Below are 13,847 nucleotides of genomic sequence, written 5' to 3'. Positions count from 1 at the left end.
TGTAAGGGTGAAATTCCTGTTGTATCCCTTACTATAATTATAGGTATAAATGCAAGTGATTTGTTGACATTTATGTCTTGAACGATTTTGTGGTTAAAAACGAACACTTGTAATTTGACTAATTTGTTGCCTTGATTGGGTTAGATCGATAGAATTCATGATTCATGATTCTTAATGGATAAGGTAGGTAAATATCAGAAAGAGTTATTAGAAAATTGTGTTGTTAGACTTATATCGACCGGGATAGGAACCGTGATTACCTTTTGTATTGTTTTCGAGCTCCCGATATTTCGACGCAGTTACATGCATTTTGTTCACGGGTAACTGAAGATAGCGGGTGGGTGTCAGTGATATAAATCTAGTGAATCTAACCGTGAATCATTCAAAACTGAAATTGTGTTGTTGTTTTTGATTAAGAATATTTCCCGAGAATATATTTCTTAACCTGCTGACTCCCACGGCTCATATATGAGCCGCAATGCTTATGGGTGACGTCACACGTGGGAATTGACAAGTTAATCTGACTTTACCTTAACAAAAAGTAATACCAGTAATGTATAAACGCTACATATTATATTTTCATAATACCGCAAGCGAAAATTAATGCTATAATTTTCGAGCCTATAGGCGGCCTGAGAACATTAGGGCACATTAGTATATTCCATGAGGCCATTAGTAAGGGTCGCCATTTCATCCGTATATGCTATACTCTTAAATGGCCATTTGTAAACCTTATGTAGTCGCATTAAGGTCCACGAATGGTAACTAAGTTAGTGACGACGATGATACGTTATCCGGAAGTTACTTTTGGGGTAAGGATGGGTTAGTAGCTATACTCGTACTTAAGTGAAGGCTTTGCGGCGAAGGCCGAGCTTAACTACATCGTTTATTGTTGTGGATAAAACTTATATTTATGTGTCTATCAACATGTCTACATTTTAACGCCGAAAAACAATAATTCAACTAACACAAACGTCATAATCATGCATCATGCTATTACATGGTTAAGCTGTGAATGGGGTTAGATTATCTCACTCTAACGTATAGCATCACTCACTCTAGGCTAAATCCAACATGTTGTAATTATAACACCATAAAACTAAGATGTCATGTCATCACCGACGTCAATATGCGAAATGTTCCATTACTAAAATCTTGCGCAAAAACTTACTTAACGTTAACACCAGGTTAGCATTAATGTGCGTAGTCGTTAAGCATATAAAACTTCTACTTCCTTTACTTCTTATTACATTTTCGTTTTTGTTCGAATTACCATCTCTCTTGCGACGAATTAAAGTCGAAATTACAATACCTACCTTGAAAGAGATGCGAGGTTTCAGAAGTAAACGTTTTATTCGGAGTCAGGTTCGTAATACGGGGTAATCGGAGGTGGTATTAGCCCATTTGTATGATAATAGCAATCTAGGGTCCATATAGGGTTCAAGGATGAAAGTTGGCTGACTCCAGTGAACTGAACACAGATATACTAATGATAATTATAGGTATAAGTACATACCTACAGTAAACCTGCTAAATATGTTAGGATTCTGAACGGGAATGTGTGCCGGGACGTATGCATTGTCAGGATGGCCGAATGTTAGGGTTAGTGTACACTTGTACAGCAAGCCGTAAGTATTATTTTTCAATTCATGGCAACACTTTTTTTCAATAAATGTAAACTTCCTTCTATGGCATGGGTCAAAAAACGAATTATAAGCTTACGTAAAAAGTGTGGACCTGGACGGTCATTTTATTTTAAATTAATTCTCGCGCTAGCATTTCATGTATATACCTACAAGACGTATTGTTGTGTCTGTATAGCCTCCCCTTGCGTTATAAAACTGAAAAATACATGAAAAAGTAAATATTGTCCTCATGTACCGTAATTGAATGAATTGATCAAGGAGGAATCAAAACAATTTTGTTTTTGCTTTCCGATTGAGTCATGTCTATAGTAAAATGGAATGCTGTTTGTAATTACATATCTGCATAGTTACATATATACATAGAGCAGGAAGATAACTTAGGCCGATAATTATGATGATATTGCAGTTCTGTAAGTAAATACCTACTATCAATTGAATGTAGTTATAGGGTTACATGTAGGTATGGCATGAGGAAGATTAATTAATGATCTATTTTAAAAGAGAATGGAATATGTTGAGGCTAGACTACATACTTGCATAAATACTTAGTAGGATAATGGTAATAAAAATGACCGAACACTGATCAACTCAAATAATAACTTGACGTAGATTAGCGAAAAGGAACCATTCTCAAAAAAACATCATTTAAAATGACTTTTCTTCTTGACGGAAAGTTCAAATTTTATTGACATTGATCCTTTCCTAACGTCCAAATAGTCTTTTAGGACAGAAGGCAAAGGCAAAGGAGGTAAATCATACCTACTTACACTCTTAAGTGTAGATTATGAAATGATAACTAAGTTTCTCAACCATGAGATAACGGCCAAAAATAGTTCAGAAGTTATAAATTTATCTAGTGCCAACAATATTCCCAATTAGCACGCATGTCATGATTTAGCTCATGAAATATATTCTGTAATTTATAATAGTATCAAGTGACCGATATGATTAATGCAAACGATTAAATGATACATGTAACCCATCGATTCCGCTAAAATTAAACAAAATTAATAGGCGCTTTAATAAATGCTCGGTAAATATATTGTCCACAAACAATTGGTTAATTTACATAAAAGAAAGCGTTTTAATTCTGTTAAGCTGTGCGGTTAATCAGGTTTCTGTAAACTTACCCACCAAGGGCTGATGAGTCTTACTTGGGTAAACCAGTTTCACGTGATCGCTAAATCCATGTAAACTCTGCGTAATCAGAGAATGAACTTAAACTGGTTCATCCGAGCGTTTCACTCGCCGGCGCTCGGTAAGCTTTTAGAACGACCCCTGGTCATTTGTTCCCGTCGCCCAATAATTAAGTCCGACAGCCTAGAGTTGTAAACTTAACTGCCTCTAAATAACAGAATAATGAGAAGCAACCGGATTTCCAAAGGTTAGAACGCATGGCCCGAGTTTAATGGATGATTAACTTGTTAAATGACACTCAGGGGTGATTATGTCTTGACTCACGTAGTAAAAGGTTCTTCCAGCTACCGCCGAGGGCGCGGAGGCAGCGGTGGAGACGGGGCGCCGGCGCTGGCGCCCGAGCAGGCACTGGCCTGACATCCCCTTCCGAAGAACTCCTGGCAAGTAAAGAGCTTCCTCTATCACGTGACAGGGAGCGACGCCTTCCGAAAGGCGCTCCTCTGACTGTTGCAAAATTATCCTCATGAGTACTAAATGTGTCCATTGGAATCCCTTCAGGGTCCTCTCTTCTGATTCGCACGGAAAACGTTCTTCTGAAACCGTTTGCGAAACCTTCCACTGTTTTCCTTTTAGGTTTTGGGACCTCTTCGGAGCTGATTACAGTTATGTCGTCGAAGTCCTGTGTGTTGTATGTTCTGTAGGTTCTGGATTCCAAGCCTGTGAGGTCTTCTATGCCACCGTGGCGGTATCGGAGCGGTCTTCCTCTGTCGATGATCCCGAGTTCATCGTAGCTTCTGTAGGTTGAGGCGGCCCGCCGCGGCGCAGGCGGTCTTCCAGCTCTGTCTACGGTCATTCTGAACTCTAATTATCTCGAACCTGATGAGAGAACGATCAATTTTTAGTCAATAATCATGTAACACTGGATATTCAGGTCCTTTGTTTTCCAAGACGCACATTTCATTTCAACATTCGAGGTTCGTAGTTTCTGCTTATCGTGGCTCCTGTTCCGTTGATTAATTCAAATGGCTCCTTGGAGTGAATAAAACATGTTTATGTGTATATTAATTAAAGGAAAAGTGTAGGTTCCTGTGGCCTTGGCTTGGCTGCTTTCTCATGGGGTCGTGATGTTTATTTCCTAGCGCTCTTTTCACATTGCATTTTGAGCTTGTGTTTAGTATATTTTACCTCGAGATTTCAACAAGTACGCCGTAATTATATGCCAGAGTTATACTGGTTGACCTGTAAATGTGTATTTTGTGAATAGGCAAGCCTTATCGGATATGATTGTCGACACGAAAATTTGTCGGTTGCGTGCGCGAGCCACGTTCGGCGATACCGTAACTTGTCTAACTTCTGCGTAACACGTAATAAAAATTGTTTACATGCCCAACAAAGAGCGATAGTGGCATTTTTTCGAACAAATCTAGCGAAGTCACGCCACATTTTTCAGAATTTTTCACTGAGCTTTGCGACGAAACAATGCGACCGCCATCCCTATCGCTCGCCATCACGACTGTCTACAAATTACATTTAATTTGTTTTGAATGCCATTTTATTTTTAATACGCTACTGTTTGTTCTGTTGAACATTCTATTGATGTAAGGCTTTTTTTGAAAAGCGAGTTATAAGAGCAAATATCACTCTCAAAAACCCTTGTGTGAAAAGGCCCTAACGCGAAAATTCTCTGTACGATGTAGCATGTCGCAGAAAGTACAATCATTTAATAGGCAATAATTTTCCATTTATTCAATTAAAATTATACATTTATCTTAAAAGCTTTATTAGATACCTTCATCATAAAAGTAGTCATAATATTAATTACCAATATAATATAAACCAGTCAATAAATAAAGTGGAGGCTGTTGGTTCGCACCCTATTAACGACGAGCGAAAACATACTAATAGACCCATAAGGTCAGTTCAGTGACTTCAATTAAGTTGACAAAGGAACCCTAGGTTTCCACGATTTTTGACCACCACACAGATATGAAAGGTATTAGGGCAGCTAAGCTAAACACTAGCGGCGATATTCACAATCGTCGTTTGACCATCTCTATGGCATAACGAACCAACTACGTTCATCAACTGATTAAGTTAGCAGGGTTTATGTATATCACCATAGGAATATGTATATGGAAAGAGTTTGTAAACAAACAAGGGACAACATCATAACTGCTATAGTAAACAACGGCCATGACACTAATATTCCAGCTTACGAGTATTTTAGTCTGTAGCGGCACTCGATGCAGTATCTGACCAGCTAGTTAACAGCTTGTCGCTTCTAACTAGCTGTTGCAACTTCTGCTTCGAACCGATCCTACAATCAAGAAACTCTACAGTAGCTCTGTTTCATTCGGCGTTATTTGAGTAAGATTTATTCAAACATTATTTTTTTCTAGGCAGCATAAATAAGGCCTTTTATTCCTTTGCGTTCCAAGTTATTTCAGAGTCAAATCAAAATCGCATTTATTATGGTGGGTTTTGCTTAGTGGGCGGCTATAGTAGTAGTAGAAGATAAGGTTGCCGGTTAAAAAAGTGACGGTTATTTTATCACGTGGATAAAATAAACCATACGCCTGAATGTCACCTAAGATGATTAGACTTTCGGAGATAATAAATAATAATAGTATATACTCGTAAATTATAAAACTTTTTCAAATCTTCTGATAGAACACCTCAAATATCAATCCATTACATCAATGATTCGATGGCAACTACCAAAATACCCCATTTCCCAAAATTCCTACACGTTACATTCATCTCCGCTCTACTGTAAAACCGTTGGACATTGTGCAACGTGGAGCCATTAGCCGTCGCAACAGATTTCAAACAATTATCGAATTAGGAACTGTATCCTGCCAGTTAGCGGCATCCGCGGGCACGTCTTATCTCCTCGGAATTTCGAGAACATCGCTCTATTGCTCGACAATTAGAGTGAATGGCACTGTGGTATTGTTTTACCGGTTTCCATTTGTATTTAAAAAGGTACGTTGTATGACGAAACTTAAACTTACTTATTAAAATCAGATTAGTGTAAAAACCTTTGAGATGCGACAGACAGCACGGTTTGAATCGAACCCAAAAATAATAATAAAATCTACATGCCTACAATGTACATCCATATAGAAATCGTACCTGTAACGTTCAAACGTTTTAGAAATAAACTTAGAGAACGCCTGCGTAAATTCCAAATGCTTTTTTATCATGCGAAAATGTCATAGTATAACTACCAGATCCATACCATTTCATGTAAAGAAAATGAAGCCATTACAAACAACAATTGCCAATAAACCATCTTAAACACTAAAAAGTTGTAACAGATCGTTACTTTACACAACTTGTTGGTTCACACGATTAATTTAGCCTACAGCTTACTTACCCGCAGCGTTTTGTTACGCATTTGTCTCTGGCTAGAGTGACGCGTACGACAAAAAGCGCCGCCGAGTGAAAATTTACGCCCGCAAGCGTTTTTGTACAATTAACTTTGGTGTGCGTTTCGTTACTTTCTAAAATGTCTTGTTTTAATTTAAAATAATGTCAAACGCTGTAGACCGGAAATTTGATATTCCTATATTTAGATATCATTTGTTCAAGGTGAAATCCGAGTATTTGTGTTTACGGGATGAATGTCCATTTTACTTTACAACGTACTTTCATGCAGTTGCTTTCGTATTCAATGTAAGACTGTGGTCGTAAAGTGAGGTGCTTACGTTTGTTTTGCAGACTGCGAGTTAGAAATTGAATAATACTCTTTGTTGGTTTATTCATGATTTCCACAGTGTCAGTGAAATGGGTCAAGAAAATCCTAATAAACAGCTTGTTTGATGCGGTCTAGACTTTTTTAATTATTAGGCCTAATTTGAAAACAAATCTTAAATTAGGCCTAATATTGGCTTATTGTTGCTGGTTACTACTTTACGTTTAAGATCCAAGATACACACAAACAATATCAGCCATAGCATTTTAAACTGTCTTGTCCTTTTACTTTGACCTTACTCTTAACTTTGACTTTATTCATGAGTCACAAATCAATTCACACAATATTACATTTTGATATAAATATCTTAGCCATTGCGGCTTATGCAGAGAAAAACACTCGTTTCGCTCGCAGGCCCTTTATAATGAAGGGCTAGTTTTTGCCACGCTCGTGCGTAAAATTAGCGCCTCAGCTTTTTCTAGCCATAATGGCTGCGGTTATGTAAACAAGTTGGGAAACTTTCGAGCTCCAAATATTCGTAATGAGAACTTGATAAGCATTCAAGGTTTAGGTTTTGAGAAAAATTGTATTGGGATTATTGGGAAATCAAAATTGACCGTGATTGAACGCGAAACATTAATCAATCCGTAATTGCATTACAGAACTATCAATCCTACGAGTATGATGCCAATTTCAAGCCATTACTTTGCTGTTATATTCAGCTACGGAACCATACACTAAGCATGGCCCGACATGCTTTGGCCGGTTTTGTGATGCTTGATTTATTTAAAGTTATTATAACAGAATTTTGCAACAGAGTTACAAACTTAACAGTATGATTAGGTAAATAGGTAAACATTGTGACGACCGTGACTGAGTACCTAGTGTAATGACGTAATATTAGTTCTAACAATACTAATAATTGACTTAGAAGTCTAACAGCTGTTGCCATTACTTATGTAAACAGACGAAGCGCGTTCTTCAAAAAGTTTACAATTATGATGATTATTGTCCGTATGATTTTGTAGATGTAGTAGTTTTTTTACATTTTTGAAATTAAAGTACAATCCTAACTGACGTACTTACCTATACTTGTTCAACTACGAGTAACAAGGGCAGGCAAGCGGACATCACAAAGATGATGTCAAGTACCACACATTCTGTTACAAAAGTGACAGACGTGACATAAACATAACTTAAGTCGGACTTTAAAGTACAAGTAAAAATAAAAAGCGGCCAAGTGCGAGTCGGACTCGCCCATGAAGGGTTCCGTATTTAGGCGATTTATGACGTATAAAAAAAAAACTACTTACTAGATCTCGTTCAAACTAATTTTCGGTGGAAGTTTACATGGTAATGTACATCATATATTTTTTTTAGTTTTATCATTCTCTTATTTTAGAAGTTACAGGGGGGGGGACACACATTTTACCACTTTGGAAGTGTCTCTCGCGCAAACTATTCAGTTTAGAAATAAATGATATTAGAAACCTCAATATCATTTTTGAAGACCTATCCATAGATACCCCACACGTATGGGTTTGATGAAAAAAAAATTTTTGAGTTTCAGTTCGAAGTATGGGGAACCCCAAAAATTTATTGTTTTTTTTCTATTTTTGTGTGAAAATCTTAATGCGGTTCACAGAATACATCTACTTACCAAGTTTCAACAGTATAGTTCTTATAGTTTCGGAGAAAAGTGGCTGTGACATACGGACGGACAGACAGACGGACAGACGGACAGACAGACAGACAGACATGACGAATCTATAAGGGTTCCGTTTTTTGCCATTTGGCTACGGAACCCTAAAAATGGCTCTAAAGGTAAAAAGTTACTATAGCTCTTTTGAATACATTAAACGCCTCGCTTGTGAGAAAACACTCAACGGAAGTGTAATGTTGTAAACGTCAACTTGTATTACAATGTGTACAATGTGTTTGTATCCTATAGAAAACTTGTGGATTTACAGTATTTTGGTGGTTTTACTGTAAGAATAACTCTTCCTCTGCTAGTCAATAAATGTCAAAACTACTTTGGAATTTGTACGTTTTGTAAGCTGGAATTAAGGAGAATAATATCCGAGATCAGAGTTGTTCAAAATGTCGTTACGACTGGCAACGACCAAACACTCGACTATTCATAATTTCAAACACTAATGCGCTCTCTTAACGTTCTAAAATCAGTCTCCAGTGGCACTTTAGACTAAACAGCTCGATATGAAGGGCATGTACAAACAAACATACCCAGGAACAAACGCCGAACAAACGACGTATGTCCAGAAGGAACTGACGTTTATATGACTGTTCTAGCACGTCAGGAACGCAAAGGCATAATGAAATGGCCACTCAACGGTGTTAAAAGCTAAGTGGGAATTGTTATTGGCCGGGATATTTTTAGTTTTGATCGGAAGAATGAGAGCACGTGCGAGATTCCTAATTCCTAAAGCTTTTTGGGAGCCTACTTCGAAATCATCAAGTATCAAGACTTTGTAAGTCGAATATTTTATACAAAAAAATATCAAATAGTAAAGGGACAACTACACTGAAGCTTAAATTAGTTTACTTTTTTATTCAACGGCGATTTTGTACCAAAGAATACCAAACCTTACGGTGGCTCATGCATGATACGTTACCACTTTGAACCAATGTAATTCTAGTCAAATTTAAAATAATAATATGTAGAACTATAAGTTAAATACCGAATAGGATTATAAATCTTAGACACAGAATGAATCCTGCACGCTGCATTCTCGAACCCTTCAGAAGATCTAAAATTATCACTATATTTCAACACTCATAATTATTTATCACTTTCCCTCCTCCTCGGGACATTATATTTCCCATTATTCTTCCGCTTTGTTGAGTGGTAATTTATGGCCAAAATAACTCGAGATGGTTTGGCTGATAATTTCGAAATCAGTCCAGTAGTTGAGCTGAAACGGTGGCTGTTTACGAGTTTCCATTTTGGTTTATATCTTTGAAGATTTGATGGCTGCTGGAGGTATGACTCGTATCGTACTTATAGAGGTGGAAATAATCATAATGATGAAGATTGGAGAAGCCATGGTGACTTGGTTAGGTAAAAGAATTGGCCTGTATAATTAAAAGATGTCGAAGAAAATTTATTAGAGCACAAGAAAAACACGTATCATTTATGCAATGGTCAAAAAGGAAGAGATCTTACCTAAATATCAATAATGTCAAAGATTTTAAATAAAGAACAAACGTTTAGGTATTATTTATTATTTTTTATGTTGCTAACAAAGATAATAAAAGTTACCTTGTTTTGATAGCGAAACGGACAAATAAAATCAAACTGCATTTTCAAAATATGTTTTGACTTTTGATAGAAAATGCGAATTCGATATAGGTATTTGAAAACGCTAACCTCATTTTCCTACATTTGTGGAATAATTTGTAAAAATGAATGTCCTCGTGGTTCGTGCAATGAATTCGCCGCGAACATCACCCACATCGTATTACGACAAGAGTGATGTAGATGCATGCCGCGCCACTTGCGCAATGCTCCCGATATGGGCACGACCAAATTACATATCTTTGGGAGTCGGGAAACGTGCCTTATTAAATCGATATTATGGCGTCAATATATTTTATTATTATACTTATGTAGTGCTTTTTCCCTTACAATCATGCATTATTGAGGCTTGATTTCGTTTAAATAATTGACTCAAAATCAATTGCCAAAATTGAATTACCCTTAGAATAATCCCTAACTTCGTCTAATCGACATTTGCCGTCATCTGTCATTATTTAATAAACATTTACGTAAAATGTTGTCTTTATTTCAGATAAGTAATATAACTATTAACTAGCCGACTTTACGAACAAACTTCCATCGATTTATTTTGCGAAAATGTATAACCAAACAGACTTCATGGTGTCTACAGTACAGGTTAACCGAACAAATGCGACTAGGTAATAAGTTCTGACTGACTTTACACCTTTACAAGCATCATATTAAATATAAGACTCGTAAACCGACATCGCCCGATCGTTAATATTAATTTTATTGTACTAAGCAGTGACTCAGCTTATTTTAGAATTGCTAATTTCCCTCACCACGCATAAATTCCGTTCGAGTAAGCAACTTCAAGACTAGCCACACTACAAAAGACACACATTTAAGTGTGATTTTGATTCGTAACTTGAGGTAAATACAGGAGGTTTTAGAGTGGACGGGTGGCGCGATTACACGGTTCGTATTTCATTGTTTGGTAGTTCGATCAGGTAGATTAGATTGCCTGAGGACGATGTTAACAAACACTTTCGATAAATAATTAAACAAGGATATTTTTCCTTATAAATAAATGTGAAGGTAGATAATATAAAGAATAACATCATAAATATTACTCAAACCGACAATCGACAACCGACAAACCGATATTATAATGACAAAGAAGGAAAGTTAATAATTTTAAATTAATCACAATATTAAATAAAAATACGCAACTAATGTATTAACTACCTTCACAAGAGCATGTGAGCAGAATAGCGATAAATTAGAAGAAAGTGATACAACGGCGAGTAACAAAGGAGTTATGCTCCCGTTATCGTTATGACAGCATTTATATTAGTGGCACTATTGTGGACTAATTTATACTATAGATAGTAAGGAATGTAGCAATATGTGATAAATAATAATAGGTCGTAACTTAACAGCAATATCTGACTGAAGATAGCTTGCACAGAAAAAATAAAAGAGCTTTTTTTCTATAGCCTAACATGATGTAGATAGCAATACCACTACTAAAACAAATCTAACGACAAGCAAAATCCATTAAAGCCGCCTGGATCGTGTCGAAAAATTAAGTAGAACATTTAAACATAACCCAACTTCGTTTATCCATTTGGCAAAACTATTAAAATGTCAGAAAACGACACCAACAACCAATGATATAATCAAACATTTTTAGAAATTATGTCATCACATCATCAATAACAATAACATACTGATTGACGCTAATAGAAAAACCGAATGCATTGAATCATTAATTTATACAAAATAATCAGATCCGAGTCATGTAAGCACGATAAAATCTTGTGAATGAAACTGTGTAGCGTGATCGCAATGACATGTAATACGGCAATTACGAAGGCACGCCATCCGACGACGATGACATATGTGGGAGCACGAGCATTACCAGGCTTAAGTTACAAAGTTCACGAATGAGGGACACTAAAACATAGATAAAGGTTAATTACGAGAGACACAGGAAAGTTCAGGACACAAAAAAATCTTACGAAGATTGAGCACATGGTTGTTTCAATCGGTATAATAAATCTCTAAGGCGAACCAGTATAAGATCGCTTTCGAATTGCGTTAAGTCACTACAGATCTTGGGGTCACATTATATTGGATCCTACATGGACTTGCAAACAAGCAATGAGAATAACAGAGAGCCTTACTAACGAGACAGGGGCAGCGCGACCCATCCATCAGCCGCGGAGAAATCTGCCCGACTGATAGCGCCAAATTACCTGCAGGGTTGACCACCACACAATAACCTGACCCCGGAGAAAGTGCAAGTGATTAATAAAATAAGCTACGCATATCCCCGGGCGATCCAATAAAAATATAGTAATAACAGATCATATCGAGGCGATTGCAAATTGTTAATAAGAAAAATCAACTGACAGAACAATTGGCGGTTGCGAAAGCTTCATTGTTTTTACTGTGGATGTAAATTCACTTACATGCCTTGTAGAAGGTGTATACATTTCTAAAGATCATGTGAACCAGTTCAACTGTGATCTCAAGATCAGTAACAACTATTTGCGAGCTGGAACCGCACTTTACTGGTTTGGTAAGTGCCTTGAATAATTCTTGAGGATCCTTGTCGACGCGTTGATTGTTGCGACGCTGACACTTTAACGAGAGCCTTGTAAATGAAACTTCACGGAAACAAGTCGGGGAAAGCGTTGAAAGAGGAACGATTTGTGTAGCGCCCCGTGTCACGAGGTGCGGGGAGGGTCCCCAGGTCATTCATAAGCAGTGAAAGCGAGACAGTGATATGCCTAAATTACCCCAGGGCATGATGCGTCAGGCTTAATAGATTTGAAAATATATATCCGTAAGTTGCTGTTAGATAACAACTGTGATAGAGAAGCGATTTTGGCGTTCGTTCGCATAGATAGGTCAAGCTAGACCGACTCAATACAGACTGTATTACTCAGTGTTCCACAGAACAATACGAGTATGGAGATCGAGGCTTTTGACGTCAGTTTAATATAAAAGTATTGTTTTACATTTTGCGAATAAGGTAGAGTGGAACAACGAGCCGCTTTCGAGCGATGTCCATATTGAGCAGCGGAATTGCGAAGTTTCGGCAATCTCTCCATTTGCATTTCGAGTGCACGATGAGCCTTTGTTTTATCTTGACGCGGACAGATGTTTAATGAAAGTCAGTTTTTGTGCATTCCTCTCAAATTTTAACGAGATCCTGTGACAAAAACGCGGGCTTTGACAGTTATTTAAACATTCTCTTGTTTTGTTTTGTTTTTTCGAGGGGTGAAGGTATGGGAATAAAAGTTTGTGAAGATTTTAACGAGCCGCGTTCTTATTTCCTGGTTTAGGGATACCTACTGGCAGCGTTTTAGTTTTCAATGTAGTAATTCATTGTAGTTCAGAAGGAGGAACTGCGCTTGTTATTTTTGTAACCTTCAAACAGTTTTATTAGACATTCCATGCTTTAGCAACATTGTTTATTTAGTGGTTTGCGGTCAAGCCGGGATTGGTCGGTGACGTAATTCTGAAGGTGGCAAGTCCGAGTGACGAAGACGTGAGCTTGTTAGCAGTCGTTAGCGACTGTTACTCCGGTTATCGGTCCGGTAACGGGACATGATCGCTTCAGTTTTAGAAGTAACCAGGCCGACGCTATGCAAAATATGTAATCTAATAGATAATACTCTCTAACATATGAAAAGTCTGCTCATTTACTGCCTAAAACCCGGCGTTTGACACTTGCAGATGACAAACTATGTCACTGCTCTTTTCTGACGCCTAACAAGTATTGATATCTTTAAACTCTCTAGGATTGTTAAATTTGAGCACTTCGATTATTTGACGACAGCTGCTAAGTTTTGCTTGAGTTTCTCGAATTTCGACTAGGTTAGGGGTTAGAGAACCAGTGATAAAACTCTCTTGAACTTCATAGTCATTCACTCGCAGACTCCATTTTAGGTTTGACTACTGCACAAAACTACTTTGCTGGCCGCAGCGGCCTGTCAGCCGAACTTAACCGATCTCTCTAGAGACACTTCTGCTTTTATTTGAATGCTAAGTATTTGTTCGACATCAATTTTTCTTTCAACTTAACCTACCTAACCAACAAAAATGAATTGAATTT

General features: G+C 37.3%; 1 protein-coding gene and 1 long non-coding RNA gene across 5 annotated transcripts in view; one reads left to right on the top strand and one right to left on the bottom strand.

The window, feature by feature from the left end:
- The window catches only part of LOC134651187 (caskin-2), a 435,866-nt gene that overhangs the window by 163,096 nt on the left and 258,923 nt on the right, over positions 1 to 13,847 (bottom strand). The window contains exon 2 of one of the 4 annotated variants that reach the window (XM_063506231.1): positions 3,108 to 3,659. The exons of the other annotated variants lie outside the window; for them this stretch is intronic. Within the exon in view, the coding sequence (XP_063362301.1) occupies positions 3,108 to 3,636 (529 nt within the window). The 5' untranslated portion in view covers positions 3,637 to 3,659. The remainder of the gene's footprint in view (positions 1 to 3,107; positions 3,660 to 13,847) is intronic. 4 annotated transcript variants of the gene reach the window in all.
- The window catches only part of LOC134651226 (uncharacterized), a 179,148-nt gene that overhangs the window by 44,055 nt on the left and 121,246 nt on the right, over positions 1 to 13,847 (top strand). The window lies entirely within an intron of this gene.

The sequence above is a fragment of the Cydia amplana genome, chromosome 9 (assembly GCF_948474715.1).
Source record: "Cydia amplana chromosome 9, ilCydAmpl1.1, whole genome shotgun sequence".
Lineage (NCBI taxonomy): Eukaryota > Metazoa > Arthropoda > Insecta > Lepidoptera > Tortricidae > Cydia > Cydia amplana.
This window is presented reverse-complemented; position numbering and strand designations above follow the sequence as displayed.